At 25.8% G+C, this 21,106-nt stretch overlaps 1 protein-coding gene across 1 annotated transcript; it reads left to right on the top strand.

Moving 5' to 3' along the window:
* Window positions 1-10,393: 10,393 nt before the first annotated feature.
* Window positions 10,394-13,645, top strand: LOC112598027. The gene is made up of 4 exons (XM_025344332.1): window positions 10,394-10,988; window positions 11,910-11,978; window positions 12,100-12,192; window positions 13,469-13,645. The coding sequence occupies exons 1-4, from the start codon at window positions 10,407-10,409 to the stop codon at window positions 13,601-13,603; spliced, it is 879 nt and encodes a 292-aa protein (XP_025200117.1). The 5' UTR covers window positions 10,394-10,406; the 3' UTR covers window positions 13,604-13,645.
* Window positions 13,646-21,106: the final 7,461 nt, after the last annotated feature.

Raw genomic sequence — 21,106 nt, forward strand, 5'->3', positions numbered from 1 at the left:
ATACATAATTTAAAGTTGATCATATCTTATATAGTTTAGTTATAATATATAATATATTTTACTGGTCAATTACTGATATCAATTAATTAGTTTACTGCGATTCAGTAATTATTCCAATTACTAAAAACGTGATTGTACAATCAGTAATATCATTGACACCGTGAAAACATAATCTGATAACCTTGTTATAAGAGCAGTAAATTAAATAGATTATACCGTTGAATAATGAACGTTGTTTGTGTGAAATTATTTTAAAAATATGAAAATTGCTTTTATAGTATAAACAAAAAATTATTAATTATATATAAATTAAATATATCTTTCAACAAATTATTAATGAAACGTTAAATTTATGTATTAAATCATATTATAATTATCGTGTACTAGTTAAATAGAAGTAGTATTATAAATATAATATATTCCTATGTATAAATATATACATATGTATCATATGTATACCTAAATATTATATATAAGGTACATATTTTAATTTGATTCCTTTAAAATCTGTTATGCATTTCATATATTAATACGAAAATGTTGGTTTATAAAACAAATTGTTGAAATCATTTAAAATAATCTACAAAAACTATCATTAAAATCTGACCTAACCTATGATTAACACTAGAAGCTGTCTTAAATGATATTATTTTCAAATAAATAATCAATATAATATTTTAAACATGCTGATTTTTTGAATAATATAAACGATAATGAAGTATTCGAGTTAAGCAAACAATGTTCAATTTTTTAACCGCACATAAGACAATAGGAGAGTAGATGCGAACATTTCACATGGTAACATTGCATCATTCTATCGGATAGAACATTTCGTTATTTACGTATTGGTTTAATCGCGATCTAAATCGACTAAATCCATAAAACATTAGACAATATCCCAAAACCGTAATACGCACGAGGTCTGTGTACGCAAAAATGAGTAGTGTAATATTATAATGGATACGTCGACGACTGTGTACATGTATGATAGTATAACATAATACGCACAGAACCACGTGCAACCGAACTCGATGTAATATTATGACGTGCACACAGCACACAACGTTAAGTGTAACAATTGTTATTATGGTGGTCGAAAATATTAAATGTTAAATTTCAGACAGGATGATTTCTACTCGAACTCCCTACGGCTAAGGATCGAGATGAAACGGTTTTGATTTAGATGGTATTATGATATGAATAGACGGGGCCAAGACGAGTGAGTCTGATGCGCGGGACGACGCCATGTAGATATTATACCTATATAACAGTATTAGATTTAAAATGGTACGTACGTAAACGGAGACGAAAAACGACGATCCTGAGCTCGAGCGTAAATACTTTATTATAATATTATTATACGTACAGTGTACAGCGCACGTCCGAACGTAACTATTTGAACGTATAAATATTTTATAATATTATATACACTACAGATCGTGTATACGGACATTACATTACAATATTATTATTATTATTATTATTATTATTATGTACAGTCGTCGTCGGAGACGCGCATAAAACGAGAATTTTATGGAGTATTACTGCACTGTTACACATTATTATTTATTAAATTATTGTATATACTCGAGCTCGTATTTCGAACGCGTGCAATTACTCATTTAATATGCGTTATAATCGTTTCAATTCAGGTCATAAGCTATTGTCGCTTTAAATACGGATATTATTTACGTTGTGGAGCCACGAAGGTATCATCGCCGTTAAACGGATTAAAATACGGAGTTTGCCCCGACGTTGCGTACGCCAGTATGATAATACAGTAATTCGTAAAGAATGTGACGATGTGTTTCGGGAGCTAATTGACATACGCTCATTTGTGCTGCGATAACACCACAATAACATTATTACTACAGATATCTGCCCAAATATATCTAGCCTCTACGGTATATGAAACGGCTGGACCGCGTGAATCTCACATCGTATTATTATATTACACCCATTTTGAATCGATCGTCGGCGCGAACGTTAGCGCAGAACACACCCCATACGGTATGTACGGTATATACATTATACTATACAAGTAGTATAATAATACTACCCCGTCTCACGCGGGAACCCAACGCGCTTTCGATTGTCATACACCATGCAAACACTGACATCTGTTTAAACACTTTATATGTATACGGTTTTAAACATATATTTTATGTTTTGTATGCACAGTCGAGTGTAGAATTAAAACACTGTGTTGTTCTTGTTTGGCTAAGGTTGCGAGTAGAAGCGTTAAAAGTGTTCCGCAATAATGTCAATATTGGATTTTCTTAGGTTCGCCACGTGGATAAAAGACGAACTCACAAAATTAACACGCAACACACATAAACTTAATCGTATGTGAATGTACCGGTCTATAAGGTATGACCGGCTTCGCGTCTTTTCAATAATACGACACAGGAGGTTTATTTCCATAAAAGCGCAAAGACTTATACATACGTATACGTGAATTGTACGTAAATACAACGCTAATCTACGTAGACAGCAACTGAAAGTTATTATCGCATTGAGATTATAATTAATGGTTCACACATCAACACTCTACAAGTCTACGGTTCGCTTTTAAACAATTCGAAAACAAACTCAAGGTGTTAATAACCTGCAGGTTAATCTGATAATTAACCAAGTTATACAAAACTTGCATAAAGTTTTCTAATAAATATGAAATTACTTTCAATGTTTCTTTTATGTGGATATTGCCTAACAATTATACTTAAAGTTCACTATATTATACTTAGTGATTGATGCACTCATAACAACTTTCACCCAGACAAAATATTATAAGCTTTCAACTCTCATCACGATTCCATCAAAACTTAAATAAATTATAATATTATTATGAATTTGTGTACAGGTAAAATGACATTTTTTTTATTTTTTTTATTTACTGTTAAATCATTTGTAATCATTTTGGTAAACAAAATATTAAATATTTTAAATACCAAAAGGGGTCTATGATGACACGGATCGTAGAAAAGGAATTCAATTATTCAAATGCTATTACAGTAAAACCTGTCTTATACGAATCCTTGTTAAGACGGAATCCTGTTCTGTGCGGAAATGTATTATGGTCCTGGCAAATTTCTATAATTTAACGTAGGATTAAATCCTTGATAAAACAGAGTTTTTTTTGGTCCCGTAAATTATAAACATCTTTAAAAACGGAAAAACATATCATAAAATGAAAAAAATATTTTTGATACCAACATTTATATTTATTTTCTTATTAAATAATTATTAAGGTCAGAAATATTAATACGTGTTAATAGAAATCAATATTTCATGTTGAATCTATATCATCAATGCTCATTATTGTCACACCGTATAGTCGTAGTTTTCCTGTTTTTAGTCTCGTCTTACTTGTTTTTAAAGTGTCTTTAAAGATTTGTTTAAGTTTAAATGAAAAAATTAAAATTATAGAAGAAAGTTGTTAATTGTTAAAGAAAAAAATGGAAAAAAATGTACAAGAATTTTAATATTTTTAATTGTATTTAATCTACCTACTTTATTTTATTATATTATTATTTGATAAATATCTACTAAATATTATGTTCTTCAAATTTTGGAATTGAAATTAATCATTATTTTGAAATATCTAATTAATACATATTATATAATTATTTACTGAAAATTAAAATTGATTGTATTCCATGATGTTTATTAATTTTCAACATTTTAATTTTTATTATTGGCTGGGAAATATAACTTTAAATCTTAATCATGCAGAATATCGAAACTCTATAATACGGAATTTTTTTTTTTTATTCAGTTAGTACATGGAAACCTGTTTAAAACGAAAATTTTTATCGGTCCCGTGCAATTTCTCACACGACAGGTTTTACTGTGTATTATATAAATTATACGATATATCAAAAAGTACGAACAATACAAGACAAAGCATGTATACTACAGCATGTATGTTACTACAATGCAATGACACCCACACATGTTTAGGACGATATAAATTTGTCACTGAACTAGGGTATATTGTCTGATTAGAAAGGAAATCCTCGTCATTCATGCTGTTTTTTAGTTTGGTCTCACATTCTGCAGTTATTGAATGTTCGATCAATATCAAAAGAAAACGGTTGAAGTACCTATTTACAATTTCTTCAAATAATATTTAATACATAACAGTCGTTCAAACCTAGGATATAGTTTGTATCACCGCATCGAACTACTAAATTTGCTTCTGATAATAAGCGATATTGATATTATTGTTGATGTGTTAGAAGAAGGATATACATATATTTAAGTTTTAAATAATAATATTATTAAGTCTTTAAATTTTAAATATAATGGACTAGGCAGAGGTTCTACAGTTGAATATGTTTGATAATACGATTAAGCTGGGGCACTCGTTTATGACATAGTAACACAGGTAAGCAAGAGGATATACAAAGAAGGGGGCCCTCAAACCATTTTAAATTATAGCTAGGGGTCTGGGGCTTCATATTAATTAAGAACCACTAGTCTATAATGTAATATTTGATTGCATAGAATTTTCCTTTGCACCCACATTTTAAAAGTATTTTCAAACTCGAATTGAGAATAATTTTATTTTGTTCAAATGCTTTCATTGTATATATTACGTTCTGTGTATGATAATATTTCAAATATTATACAGTTAATATAGATTGAACGTGTTAATAATATTGTAGTAATCTTAATCACTTTCACACGGAAATATCCGTAGCATATATGGTTAAACGTACGGACACGAGTCTATCTATGATCGATCGAACGTATACTCGTCTGATTAGTTCACTAAATGATATTCATTATTACCAACAGTTATTAATAGCATACACATTTATATAAGATTGATTTGTTCTGACCATTATTGCTCTTCGTAGAAAATATAATTTTAAGAAAAAGAATCTGAATACTAGTAATAGGTACTACTTAACTACTACAAAAAATCTTTAGTAATACCTAATGTCGAAAAGCTGCATTTTTTAGTAATCACTTTGTAGGTGTATTTCAACTATACACCGATATTAATCCATTATCTCCTTCCAGTCCTTCCTGTGGCATTAGAAATAAAATCGATTACATCTTATTGTATCTATGTTAAAAACCAAATAAATCAACAACTAACACATATAGATGTCGAATAGTTGATTACAACATTTTAAAATAATAATCTTATAAATTTATTATCTTTTTATTTTAATTTACGATATGAGTTAAAACTCAATTTTCTTATATTATTTGAATTTAATTTCATAAAAAGAAAAAAACAATTATAATATTTGTATATTGATTTATTTTAAGTTTTAATTGAGTTAATGTAATAGTTTCAGAAAATAATTATTCATTTATCAAAAAAGATTTATTTTAAAATTTATTTTTTTTAATTTCAGTTTCTCCTCTGTATCTGATATTACAATCGATCTACTCACATTGCAATTTTATATATTTAATATATATTTAGGACTTAATGGACTAAATTAAAATTGTATTTTGAGTCCTAATGAACTGATCTTGGAATTCTCTTAAAACCATGTGAGTATGTATTATTTCTTTCAATATAAATTCGTTTCAACTGATAATTAAATATTGGAAATTTGCCATTCTTTTGAAAACTTAATGTATCTAGTAAACCGAGTAAACCATAGTTTTAACTTATTTTTTTTTTTAGTGCAAGAATATATTGAACAAAGTTAACCAAACCTAAACTTTTAATATAAAATTCTTTTAACTGTAACATAAAGTTTAAATTAAAAAAAAATAATAATAATAACACATTGACCAAGAGCACCACTTGGGGTATCGCAGAGTATATTATATTGACGGTTTTATTTGTAACCGTACCATATTTGTCTGCGGGTGCGCCTTAATTTTATGCTGGCGCTGATGTATTTTATCAGTTAAATTTAATTAATTAATGTAATATATATATATATATATATATATATAATGTATATAAATAATGCAATTAACAGTTTAAATATTATAACCACGGTTTAAAATTTAAAAATATATTTATCACTGTTTAGTTTACTTCTAAGACTGTGATATTATTTATAATTGTTATCAATTTTATTCCTAAAAAATATTAATGTTATTATTTAATGATATATGAGAACGATATAATATGATTAGTATACTCATGAAAAATAAAAATACTTTCTTTTTTTTATTCATAATATTATTAGACTATTTAATTTATTTGGGCAAAGTGGCATACAAAATGTTGTTATTATTATTGCAATTGTTATATAACATAAATAACTGAATTTTTTTGTTATCTTAATTTTTTTATTTTATATTAAATATACTTTCTGGAATTCACTTCATTATTAACAATATTAATACTAATAAGGGGAGTAAAATAAAGGATGGGGCTACATATTTAAGAGACAAGAAAAACAATAATTGTTTGAAATTATATCTGATTGTTATTTATTTTATTTTATTTCATATACATATAAATAATGAGACCCACTGAGAGGACTCGCGTGGGTATTATAATATAACTTAAATGATTTGGTTGCTAAAAAAATGAAAATTTTGTGACCTATAGTTAAAGTTAAAATGAGTAAAACATGAACTCGAAATACTTTATTTTATTTTATATAATTGAATGCTTGACAGTTTTGATGACAAAGGATATAGTTAAGCTATTACCATTTCCACGCTGAATATTGCTAAAATTAATGGATATATATATACATGTAAAAGTTATTATTTTTTCTTTTGTAATATTTTAAAATATATGAGTACACAAAATAATTAATTTAATTCACTCTATTACTCTATTGTTTCTAATAAGATAAATATTTAAATTCAATAAAAATTGATTCCAGAAATAATTATGAAAAAAAATTGATGTGTGATATCTGATAATTGAAAGGTAACGAATTATAATATTGTACAAATCAAAAAAAAAAAAAATTATTAACTCTTATTTGTTTAATTCATAACACAATATATACTTTATGTGCATGCACTAAATTGCAATTTAGTAATACCTAACATTAGTGAATTAAACTCTGAAAATGGAAGTAGATATCAAGTATTAAAGTTTGATTTTAAAAATATCATTTTATATGAGATTTCTATATACATACTAAAAAAACAGTGAATTTTACTCAAGTGTTTTAATTTACCTTTAATAATATTTACAGTGTGGTGGAAATTTTGCTGTAACTACCCATCGATATTATACATTTGAATGTAAATAGCTGTATAAATTAATTTATATCTGTAGCTGTTGTTGATATAAATGATATATAGAAATCTTATTTTAAGACTATTTTATATGTCTTATAAGGTATCTAAAATATATTTGAAAAAAATATTAAGTTGAAGCTTATATATTTTAATTTTTTTTTTTTAACATTCGTGGACATTTGAAATTCTCGGAAGGGGAAAAAACTACTTTTAAAAACGCATATGATTATTACTGCAATAGCAATAGTAATTTGAGTACTGCTATAGCAGTACTGTCCCTCTACATTGCTATTTACAACTATGTATATCACTGCACTGCTATAGCAGTATAATGGATATTTTTTAAATAATTAAATAAAAATAATAATTCAACTCAACCTGGTTTATTTTGTATAACAAATTTTGAAAAAGAATACTATTGTAACAATAATATATATTATTGTTACATGACACCTATGTATGTGTCAATTCCGTAGTAGGCAATAGTGGGATATTTATGCTGAGATAAACATTGTTAATGATTGTGAGGCCTGTGGCCAATACGCACCGTTTATCGAAAGGGCAGTTCGAGACTGACCAGCAATAAACACGAACTCACCAAAAAAACATGAACTCACCAACACCGGGATTGTTTACCACCATCTACATTTTGTTAAGTACAAACCAAAAATATATTTTGAACAGAGATTTATAAACCAAACGTGTTTTATTTATTGATAAGATCCCACATACCGTGTTCTAACCCCCCTAGCTACGGAAAATTTATCCATAAGGACCAGAAAACCTTCCCTGGATAACTAATATAGTAACTAGGTTCCCCAGCCACGTTACACTATGAAATTAAAAAAAAAAAATAAAAATATAGTCTTATATAAATTGAACCAATGAAATATAAAATAATGAAATAATTTTTTTATGACATATTTTTGCGAAAGTCTTCAAAACATAAACCGGGACACAGTGGAACATTGCAAGCTTTACATTGATACTGGGTTTGTTTCCTCACGTGATTTTTTGTGCACATTTTGCAATTTTTGAAGTAATGTTTTCTTTTATACAGGGAGGTAATGGGATTTTTTCTTGATAGTGTTGTCCTTCTTCTGACATTGGTTATATTTACGAACTTTTTCGATATTATTACGTAACATATTCAATCGCACACGACACCGACAACGTATGATGTTTATAATCGAACTGAATATTTATATAGACAACAATTAGTATCTATGGATTATGGTTCAAATATATGGCGTAGACAATTGTATACTATTTTATTGTAACATTGTAAAGCGATAATAATAACGATATCGAATATAGGGTTCATGAGAATACCCAAGAAAAAGGAACGATAAATAAATCTAAAAATAAAACATATATAACACAGTGCCCAATATTCTGAAGTATTGCAGTGGGACAGTAAAACATGCTCTTTCATATGAAACCATTGAAATTATTACTGCTATAGCAGTACTGTGTTTATTTTAACAGTTTATATTCTACTGCCATAGCAGTAGTGATATATTATGTATATCAACTTTTAAAATTACTGCTATAGCAGTAATTGTCCACGAATGTGTTAAATATTTATTTTTACAATCTATCATATTTTGAAAAATATATGTAAGTGTTAAAAGATTTTATGATGAGAGTGACAGAAAAAAAGAATCCAACTGAAGGAACATTATAATTTATAAGCTTATATTATATTAGTTTAAAATTTAATAAAAATTGAATTCACTTAGGTATCGGATAATTCTTAGTCTAATAATCAAAAACCTGTTTAGCATTTGATTAGTGTATACTAAATAAATTCATAGAGTAGATCTTTTAGCGCAATTATTATTTATTATTGAATTAAATTGAATACTAAGTATTTATTTATAATAATGTAGTAGATAAATTTTCTCAATTGAGAGTTCAAAGATACAAACTTAATCTCTTAATTTCAAACCATATATTAATAATTTATTGATTTTCAAATAACTACTTGCTTACTTAAAATATCTAAAACATTATTTTTAATTTTTTTAATTTTTTATTGCTTACTGTTTTATTTTTATGATTAAAGATCTGATTTTTATTTCATGGTATTAGTCATTTTAAATTAAGGTGTCATAATAAAATGTTTGAGTTGGATTTATGTACCTATGACAGTTTAATCTAGATTGCATAATGGTATAATAAATACAAAAATGTAACTTGCTGATTACTACTATAGCCTAAAAGAGATAAAATTTCATAAGTCAATAATGGGTTCTTTTTTATTGTTATAAGCTTTTAGCAGATTTATTTTTCATCTCTAGTTAAAGTCTGAAACCACCCTTACATGGCTAGATTAAAATTTCCATTATTATAATTGTGGCCTGACAAAAAATTTGGCAGCCCTATTTTAAAACCGAAATAGCGTCCATAGTATTGACACAATAATTGTTTGAATAAATGTGTGACAACAAACAATATTTAAATGAGTAAATAGCGTTTGAATAAATAATAGTTTTCTGTATAAGTACTGATTATTTAGATTGACAATAGACGTTATTATTATAATACATAATTAATAGTTCGTCAATACGCATTTTCAGGTATTTTAGCGATGTAAAATAATATTCTAAATAACTTTTAGTGTCGGTATAACATATCTACCATCAAAATGGCCAACGTTTTTCAAACAGACACTAGTAGTTTATTAATATGGTCGAAAATTTTGGGGCTTATGCATTGCTCATATACATTCGAAAAGGGACTATTAATCAGAAATACAATTAACTCAAAATATTATACTTGTCTAGAATTCATGCGGATGTTTATGATGCTATTGATTACGTACTATAATCACGATGAATGTTTATTTTTTCCGCGAGTGTTCGTTTTAATTAAATATTGGTTATTAATTTTCATGGCGAGAATATCGGAGATTCAAATTGTAAAGTAAGATGGCAAAAATAATTATTACATAAAATAATTGATTTTAAATGAAAAGTTGATATAAAAAAATCACAGCTTATTTTGGTAAAATATTAATATTTATGCATTTAAGTATTTTTATTTTAAACTTCTTATTAGGTATATATAAAATCTATTTGAATCAGATTCTTCGAATCCTTAGTTTATGTGTCAGATTAGATCATTACGTTTATACATTTTATTTTTGTTTTAGGTTTATTAACGATATTATTGCGTTTGACCGAAAACAGCTAATGTTACTCCGACCAACACTAATGGAAAATTTACGCGTAACAAACAAACATATGAATTTGAATAGAATTTTGATCATATTATTCGTATATTATATCCTTTACCACACTTCGAAGTATTATATTATACAACCGAAAGTATATGATTTTTCTAGAATCACGTTTCATTTGTTTTTGGAACCAAATTTGTTAGACTTGGTAATTGTTACGGGAGGGTGTTTTTATATTCATACTGTGGCATCAAGGTTTTCTGCTTTAAACGACGCCTGGAAACGTTTGCCTCTTAATTTAGTAGAAATTTCAGGTGAATGGATACAGTCCGAAATAACGATGTCGATGGAGTGTATACGATTGTTGCATGTTGATCTTTGTGAAATAATAAACGTGTTTAGCTTAGGTTACGGCATGGTTTTGTTAGGATATTTCACATTAAGCTTTATCAGTTTATTGATATTTACTTATTTATACTTTGCTATCGGATATCCACCACCTGACACATCGTTTATATCAATTAGTGGTTGGTGTTTACCATTGATAATTAGATATTGCCAATATAGTATTTCCCACATCAGTATTCTTATATACGCATCATCCACAAATAAAAAAGTAAGACATTATTTTTATTTTAAACTTATTACTACTGTAATAAATAAAATTTCATTTTTGAAATAATTGCACTTTTGTAGCGTTTTCTATCATACATAAATAATATTTTATATAGTCATAGTCATAAGTATTTTATTATGATTCAGAGTGTAGTGATGGATGTATTTTTTTTAAATGTATGTAACATTTATATATTATATTATGATACTGTTTATTCTTAATTTTATATAATTTTATAGTTAACATATTTAATTATTTGTAATATTTAAGTTAAACTAATTTCCAGAATTTTCAAATGTCTATTAAAAGCTCAAAAATATTAAAAATTCAATCATGTACAAAAAATACTGTTTTAAAAATTTTACGAATAGTCTAACCATCTACGGTTTTTATATATAATAGTCAAGCTAAAAAAAATAATTTTGTCAAAGAATTAAGTGAAAATTACTGTTTTTTGTTAATACTTTGATTGTTTTCCGGTTATATTTAAAAAAACTAAAAACGTTTTACTTAAGTCTTTTCAAATCAGAAACTAGATCCAATTTCTATTAGAAACTATTCTTAAAACTGGACACAGACGATTTTTTTTTATTTACTTATTATTGTACATACACACACTGAAAATAAAATAAAATAAAAATTATAAAAACTCATATAACTGTAAATTCAATACATTCATTGCTCTGCTCAAAATTTTAAACATACTGTGAAACATGCTTAAATTTCTAGTGATATGGGTTGCGTTTTATATCTCGTTTAATGATACATCACTTAATTCAAATTTAATACATGCATTAAAGTGAGCCACCCAACGCCTACTATACAGCAGAACGGTCACGTATTTGAGCGTTTTTTTTATATGTTTATATGTACTTTCATTTTATAAAACTAATATTATTTTATTTTATTTACTATTCACAGAAAAAGGAAATAATATCATATTTACGATTGTGCCAAATTTCAAATTTACCAATTCATACAAAATTACAAGTAAGATACATATTAGCTAATTTATTAACATGATACAGTATACTTTTTAGTTTAAATAATAATATTTTTATTAACGTTATTTTTCTTGACGTATGAAATAACTAATTTACTTTGTGTTCAGATTAAACTGTTTATAAATCAAATGCCTGAATTCGAATCTAATGAAATGTCAGCTTATGGAGTTTTTAACATCAATTTACATCTAATTATAACAGTGAGCATTTTTCTAATCATATATTTCAATTATTATTATTTTTATTAAAAGTACATGAACAACAATTTAAATAGTATATGACTATGACCTTTTTTTGGGGACACAATTTACAGACTATGTTAAAGTCAATGCATAGATATATCCTATTGGTAGTTATCAGTTCTTTAACTCGTGAAAAGTATTAAAAATCCTCATAGAACTTTGAATGTATAGTAATGTGTATCCCTCTAATTCCATATTTTATATCCTAGCCCACGTCTGTACCTAAACATATATGTTTATACTATGACACAGATAAACTATATAGGCTATAACCACTTACTTTAGGTTTTAGAATTCTAGTATTATTATTTAATACCAAATCACATTAAAATAACATCAGATAATCGTATACTTTGATTTAAATATTTATCAAAATATTAATATACATTTTTAAATAATTAATTTTAGAGCTGGTTTATCATTGAATAACACAGTCCAAATTAATTTAAACGCTTAGATGTCCTATTCTTGAGAATTTATAATATATGGTAGTGTATACCTAAAATTCTATTCTATCAATTTATTAATATAAAATGTAACACATTTTTTAATTAAAAACTAACTAATTACGAGTCAATCATTTAATAATACACCCCCAATATTAGTCCAAACATTACCTAGTATTTGTGCATGTCTCTTTACTCCTTATATTTTTTATTATTACATCAATGTATAGTAAACCAGTAACAGATATTTTAAAGATTTTTATAAATTTATCCAGTGGTGTATTTTCATTTTTTTTTTTTTTAAAGAGGGGATCTAAATAATGAGGAAATTTATAATATTATAAAAATTACAGCATACGAATTATGAATTAATAATTATATTATTACTTTTTAACTTTGTTTTCTTGGTAAGAGGGAGGTTAAGTTAGGTTAACCTAAACACGATAATCACTATAACTATAGATTTATTAATTAAGTATTAAGTCTCTAGTCTATAACAAAAACCGTATACTTAAACATAAATTTGTAAAAAAATATTCGGGAATGACATATTTTAAACAATTTTAGTCACTTTACTAGTATCGTTACAGCGGATGTCGTTATTATCGATTTCCAATGTTCCTACTAAAATCACCATGAGACATGTTCACTTTTTTACTAAAATATTAAACGGTGAATTTTATGAAATTATAGCATGTACTCATTTGCTTGTGGATCATTTTGATAATTAATTTATTATATCTGAAATAATGATTTAATATTCCATTGTATAATTTTGTTCATTACAGAATATAATATTGCTGTTTTCTGGAATTCTTACACTAATACAGATGAGAGATAACCCAATCATTTCTAGAGCGACAAGAGTCATCGTATTACGTTTCAAAAACGCTTATAATTATATGAAAAAAATATACTTTTAGAGTAGAAGCATTATTTATACAATTTTAATTTAATTTCTACATTAATAATTAGGTTAGGAGAAACTTATGTTTTGAAATTCAAGAACAAATAAACTAGTAACTAAAAATACACTTAGAAAATTTTGACATTAAAATCCACTTCAATATTCAAAACCATGTAATTATAAAATATTATTATCCGTTCAGAAAAATAATTAGGTAAAAATAAATTTTTTTTTTTATCAACATATAAAAATATTAGTTAATAATATAAAAATAATTACGTTATATATTTATTAAAAAATAAAAATATTGCTTTAATATTTAACATCGTATAAATATAGAGAATTTGAAGTTGGCATTATCTCATGTTTAATGTATATTGGTTAATTACTAATACGTATTAATTGGTTTTCTATGATTCGGTAATTATTACTATTATTACTGAAAAATATGCGGTCGTACTATCAGAATTACCATTGATATGAATGATATAAGAACTCCAAACATATGCTGGACACGGGTATTGAAATTTTAAATACCACCAGCTAGAAACTATCAGATTATTTGCTTACTACATTAAGTAAAACTTGGTATATTCAAAATAAAAATTTTATCTAATTTTTTAATTAAGCTATTCAAAACTTAATGATAAAAATTGTATAGTTTTTTTTTTTTTTTAATATAAAAGGAAAAGGGTTTAATTGATGTATTTTAATATTACAAAAATAACGATCCTACATTTAAGATATAGGTTGATTAATGCATTATTTTCAGAAAGATATTTCTAAAATATTAAGATTGAAGTTATAACATTGCTAATATTTTATTTCATTTTTGGTATTCCGTATTTTAAATAATGAGAGTAGAATTATTTAAACCAGAAAAAGTATCAGTACTTTGCATTGGTTGTGTATATAATTATTAATTATATACTAGCTGTCTCGTCAGGCGTTGCCTGTACCAATTTATTGACTATTTAAAAGCAGCTTTATGATTTATCACTCAGTTAGTTATCAACTGCTAACTGCAAAGTACTTTCTCATTTAATAATAATAATAATAAAAAAAAAAAATGACAATCATCGGATGAATGGTTCTCAAAATCATTGACAGCAACGATTTTCATTTTCATATAATATATGTATATAAAGGTTAGAACGTATTATTTTTGCTATCTTAATGATATTGCTTACTTCTAGAGTGGCATAGTATTGTATGATACTGATTTTTAAAAAAGTTTAAATAAATCGGAAAAAAGAGATTCATAATAAGAAATTAACATATGTATTTTTATTTATATAATACTGCTTACATGATCGTCAAAAATAAAATAAATCAATATAATTATTTATTTTTTTTTTTTTTGCATTAGTTTATACAAATCACAGTAAAATCTCTGAACAATAGGTGTTTTTTCTTTGGGTGAAAGTAAAATAAATATTAAACTGTGTTTTACCAACTCAAGATAAGACAACAAAAAGTTTGCCATGAGAAAAATAGCTCTTACGCAAATCAAATTTAAATGATAGCTATAGCAATTTTTTTCTCAAAATTGTATTCTTTTAATTTGAACGGTAAGTTTGTTAGGGTTTTTGAAATTCGTAGTATTAATGCAACTTTACTAGCCTTAAGACCAGTTAAAATTTTTATTTCTATAATATTATTTTTAAAATCCGAAGAAGAAGCTTCAAGCTTAATCCGCTCTTTTTGAAGGTTTATGATGAAACACCGAGCATAATATGTTTATCGTTTTTAGTCCGTGGAATTATTTCATAACTATTCTGTTTTAAAGATAATTCTACAACCAGTAATATTCGAGACATAGAGGCCGATCACTATATTTATTAGAAACTTTTTGGCTGTAAGACGCGTATATCCGCACGTGTGTACGGTGGATTTATATGTATCTATAAGACATTATGGCCAAGCTGGGTAAGCGCGACAAATAATTACAACACATACAATATTTTGTTTACAATATTTTAGTGGACTGTATTTCCGAATATACATAATTATAACAACAAATAATATAATATCAATACAAAGAATCCTTATGAGGTCGACCTACTCTATGATAATATTGAGGATAATATAATAATGTTCTCACATACCAAATGTAAAATTATATACAATAACGAAAGGAGTTAGGTAATAAATATATATATATATATATAATATGTCTGACCTGGTCACCAACTGGAAAGAACCACCGCAATATATCAATTTGGAGCACTGTTTTTTGTTAATTGATTCACATATGAAAATAATAATAAAAAAAAAGCACTCCTGAATGTAGTCAGATTACACACCGAGTGTAATAACATAATATAATATAATTCCGAACCGTAAAAATTCAACCGACCATCGGAACTCGTGTTGACAATATAATATTAACCTTTAAGTATACACCGTATGTACGTAAATAATAATAAAGGCCGAGCGCTAAAAGAAGAATGCAAACCGTATGCAAAAAAACTGCAAGACAAAGAAAAAACCACATCGCTATGACCAGTGACCACAAACAACAACGCTAGACGGAATCACCGATGATTCGTGTGTGTATCGGAATATAATGGTAGGCAGGTAACGGCGGCACTAGACAGATGCCGATACCGTGGTCACATTATAGTTAATTGATAATGCAATGATAACTAGTATCAGACATTGGCTAAATAATAGATATTTTACAATATATACATTATTTTTTTAATATTTACCGAATTAATGAGTTTGATTAATTTATTCACATTACACTGCGTTGCAAAACTGTGTTTAAGTATTACATATATCTAAGTATTTCAGTACCTAAATTTCCAATATAATGGTCTTTAATGTAATATTATTTGGTCCTACAAAGTTTTTCTTAACCTAACCGCGTCATAAAAGTATTTTTATATTTGAGTTAAAAACTATTTTATTTCGTTAAATCACATTCATAATGTATAAAACTGGGTAAAATTTTTATATATCATGTAATATAATATGTGTATTAAATTCGCTTGTAATTGTAGCAATAATTTATATTAATTATTATAAACAATAGCTATTAATATAATACACGATAACGTAAACTATACTCGCTTTGCCCAAGCCATTGTTTTCTAACGGAAGCAAAATATATCATTTAAAGAATGAGCCATCAATTCATTCTATCCTAACAATTCTTTAGCAATATCTAATAATCTGGAGATTAAAAAATTGTACTATTTTGGGAATTCCTTTACAGATATATTTTAGTGACATATCGTCATTAATAAAAGTCTACTCTCTGTGTCGTTACCACGAGGTCTTAAATTTTTTTAATTATGACTTTCATTCTTATGTATTCATATAGTAATATACTAATATACAGTTATACATAATATATGAGAATTTAATGTAAACTCACAGTGAAATGTGCATATTGCGTAATCTAAAGTATAGAATGCAAATATAACTTTTAATCTAAAAAAAAATAGTTATAAAAATACAGAATTCTAACAAAAATAGTTTAAATTTTAAATATCATATAATAACATTGACATGATAAGCGTTTAAATTGATGCGTGACAACGTTTGAACGAGTAAATATTGTTTAAGCAAATAATAAATTTTATTGTTCCTGTTGTGTCAATTGATGTTTAACATTATTATTAAAATAAAAAAATGCATATAGTGTTCTTTTGTATTATGCAGTGTTTTTTCGCTATGAAATAGTAATACGAATCCACCCATTATTAAAGAAATTTACAAGTTTGTACTAAGAAAGTGGCGAACATTTTTCAAACAAATAGCAGTTATTTAATCATACGATTAAAAATTATAGGACTTGTGGACAGTGTATATATTTGAAGTGTGACACAAATAAAACAAATAGCAAAAAATATTATTTTCATTTAGAATTTATGTGGATGTTTGTAATTCTAATCTATTCATATTTGATTATATTATTGAATAAGTATTTGTAGTGTGTGCATTGTAATGCTTAATTAATAAATTTTAATAATAATAAAATAAAATAAAAACTCAGCGTTTGTATATCATAATAATAATGGACTATATTCAAATATAATTTTACAGCACACCACACATATTAAATAATAAATTTGCACCCGCGCTCGATATACAATTAATTAAATGCACCCGTATGCAAACAATTAACATAAAATTATCGTAATACGTTAAGACACAATACTTGCATTAAAAACATGTGCCACCGATAGCAAAAAATGGCGACGCAAAGCATGTAAAAATAACGGTCCTACAATGACTACGATGGGCCGGAGAAGACTAAAAATATTAAAAACTATATTAAAAACTATGCCTTTGTTCGAGGCGGCAGCCGGTTCGAACAATACAACGACGGGGAGAGTAGGGTCTATCTAGACGTTTCTCTGTCTTATCGGTGAAGATCCTTGATTGAGATGTGTGTATTTTTATCTTTTGGAATTTGCTACCGAACAGTATTGGTTATCTATTAGTTTTCATTCCTAGAATATAAGAGTCCCGGATCGTAAGGTAAAATGATAAAAATGGCTAATGTATAATATATTAAATAATTAATTTTAAATTAGGTAGTTCTTAAGTAAAATTACAGTGTGTTTTAAAAAATATTAATATCCATGTTGAATAATTGAGTTCTAAAAATCATATTAAAATTCATCTTTATTCAAATCTACTCTATACTAGTTTTGTTTATAATATTAATTAGGTAGTACGTTACTTATGATATTCTTTTAAGATTTATTATTCATTGCGTTTCATCAAAAAACTAATTCTACTTCAACCGACGCCGATGTAAAATGTACCGTATCAACCAAATGCATGAGTTAGAATAAGATGTTGATCGTGTTATTATAGTACGTATGATATGTTATTGTTAATCATATTTCTAGGGCGTTATAAATTTATATAATGCCGCTGAAAACGTATGACTTTCCTACAATTAAATTTCATTTTTTATATATCTAAATATGTTGAACATAATAATTTTTACTGGAGAATAATCTTATATCATGTGTCTATGTTAAGCGCTTTAAAAGATGTCTCGAAACGTTTGCCACATGATTTGATGATAATTGCAATTGAATTGATTTAATCCAAAATAAACATATCAATGAAGTATCTACAACCGTTGCATGCTTATATTTATGAAGTAAATAATGTGTTTAGTTTAGTTTATGGTATTAACGTATTTAAGGTATTTCGCATTTAGTTTTGTTATTATATTTTTCTTATTTATATTTTGCCATTGAACATCCACTATCTGAAATATCGTTTAAATTTTAAATCGTCATTATTAAAATTACCAAAACACACAAATTAAAAATTTTTTAATGTTAATTTATGGTATTTGTTGGAACATTCATTTATGTAAAAATTATATATGATTAATAAAATATGTAATTTAAAAAAAAAAAAACTATTTTTTTCTCTTTAACTTATCTTAATAACAACTTTTTCTCTTTAATTATTATGTATACTTAATCGTACATCTATTTAAATTTAACATTGTAAATATACTTAATACACATTATGTAAATAGAGTCTTGTTAAATAAAAATAAGACATAAGAATTCCAAATTTGGTGCACCTAAATTGCCTATCTATAGCGCCGTGTCTAACTGAAGCTTGTGAGTTTTGGAAATGACGACATTTTTAGGTACTGTATTTAAGTTAAAAACTACCATTAAAATTTTCATTTAATTATTAGCATATAAAAGAGTAATAATTTCTTAAATCATTGGTTGGGTGGTAAATCATAAATTAGTATATAATTACAATAATTTTAGCATTAGTTATTGTACTATGCATTTGTAGTATTTTGTACTTCAAATAAATAAATTACTAATTATACAGTTTTCGTTTCTATCAAAATGGAAATTAATTACTTTATTTCATCATACTATTTAATGCTACCTTTTTTCTGATCATCAAAATAAGTATTTTTGCTGTTGTTTTTTTTTTACTCTTATCAAATTTTGTGACAATCTTTGGGAAAAATACAGAATGACGAATAATAAAAATGCGCAACCATAATATTATATACAAATATATTCGCATTTGAAATATATTAAATTACATCACTAGATGGCAGAATACATACTAAATAACAAAATAAATTATTTGTTTAATACAGGCATTGAGTACCTACTAGTAGATGGTATGTATTTCATACTATCAATAACATTAAAATTTTAAGAATTGAAAAATTTGTAAACGGCTATTAAAAATAATATGATATTATTTGAAGATAAACATTTATATATTAATCACGCATGCGAGCAGTTTATAGGTAACTTAATACCTATTCAAGTTTGAGTATACAATTCATCAACTGTAAATTTGAACACATAATATACAATATATGATACATATTACAGATAATGTGTATAAATAATAAGATGTACCTGACGCAACCTAATATATTTAGGACTTATGGACTTTTGGCACTTAATGAAATGCAATCAATTATAACCGTAATGTTTTTGATATGCTTACTCTAAATACTAAAAAAATAAAACATTGTATATTATATTATACATATTCTTCATTGTACTAAAAACTTTATATTATGTAATTTTTTTGGTAAACAGTGTTATTTGAACAATACAAAATTTTTTTTTCTGTTTATAATTGATAAAAAAAACTTCACTGGTTTTTTAGTGTACATTAACGTCATTAATTAGTACAAATATTATTTGTTAATTTTATTTTACTTTAATTTTTTTGTTTGATTGCCATAACAACTGTAACAAATAATTTGATTAGGAAAAAAATCTTATATTCAACTCATAAACATGTATATCTTTGGTCTATAAATAAACAGTACAATAATTAAACTGTTCGATAATATTAAATTAAAAATATGGTTTTAAAGCTTTAAATTCATATAAAGATGAAAATTTATGAATAAAAAAATAGATGATATATAATTCTTAAACAGTATTCGTAATAATTACGTTAAAACATAAATAGAAACATAAAAGTTCAAGACAGCGGTGATATCGTGACTTTAAGTACTCTGAAAAAACCACTGTAATTAGCGAACGAAGAATCACAAACAAATTTTAGTGACGAAGAACTTTACAAAAATCAATTTTTATCTGATCAATTTTCTTAAATTAAGTTTTACATAAAACCAATGATTGATCTGATTTTTTTTCTGTTAGCTTATTAGCAAAATTTTTTTTATACATCTACCTAATTAAATGTAAAAATTAAGTTTAAGTAGTATTTTTCATTATTTACAAGTCAAATCAGGTACTATTATTGTATTATCTGCATGAAACATGATATTCTTCACGTTATAAATAAACGTTTGAAAATGTTTTGGTTTTTTTACAAGACAATTACAATAAACAATATCAATGTTCGAGTTTTAATTGATCTATTTAATACCTGTATAACTATTATGTAAATGTCCTGACGTTGTTTAAAATATTAACAGAACATCGGACCGATTTTTGAATGACTCTCGTAGTTTTGTTTAATATGTATACTATGTAGTAAAATAGTATATCATGCATTTATGTATATAAAT

This window comes from Melanaphis sacchari, unplaced genomic scaffold, assembly GCF_002803265.2.
Source record: "Melanaphis sacchari strain LSU unplaced genomic scaffold, SCAv2.0 Contig44_pilon_pilon, whole genome shotgun sequence".
NCBI lineage: Eukaryota > Metazoa > Arthropoda > Insecta > Hemiptera > Aphididae > Melanaphis > Melanaphis sacchari.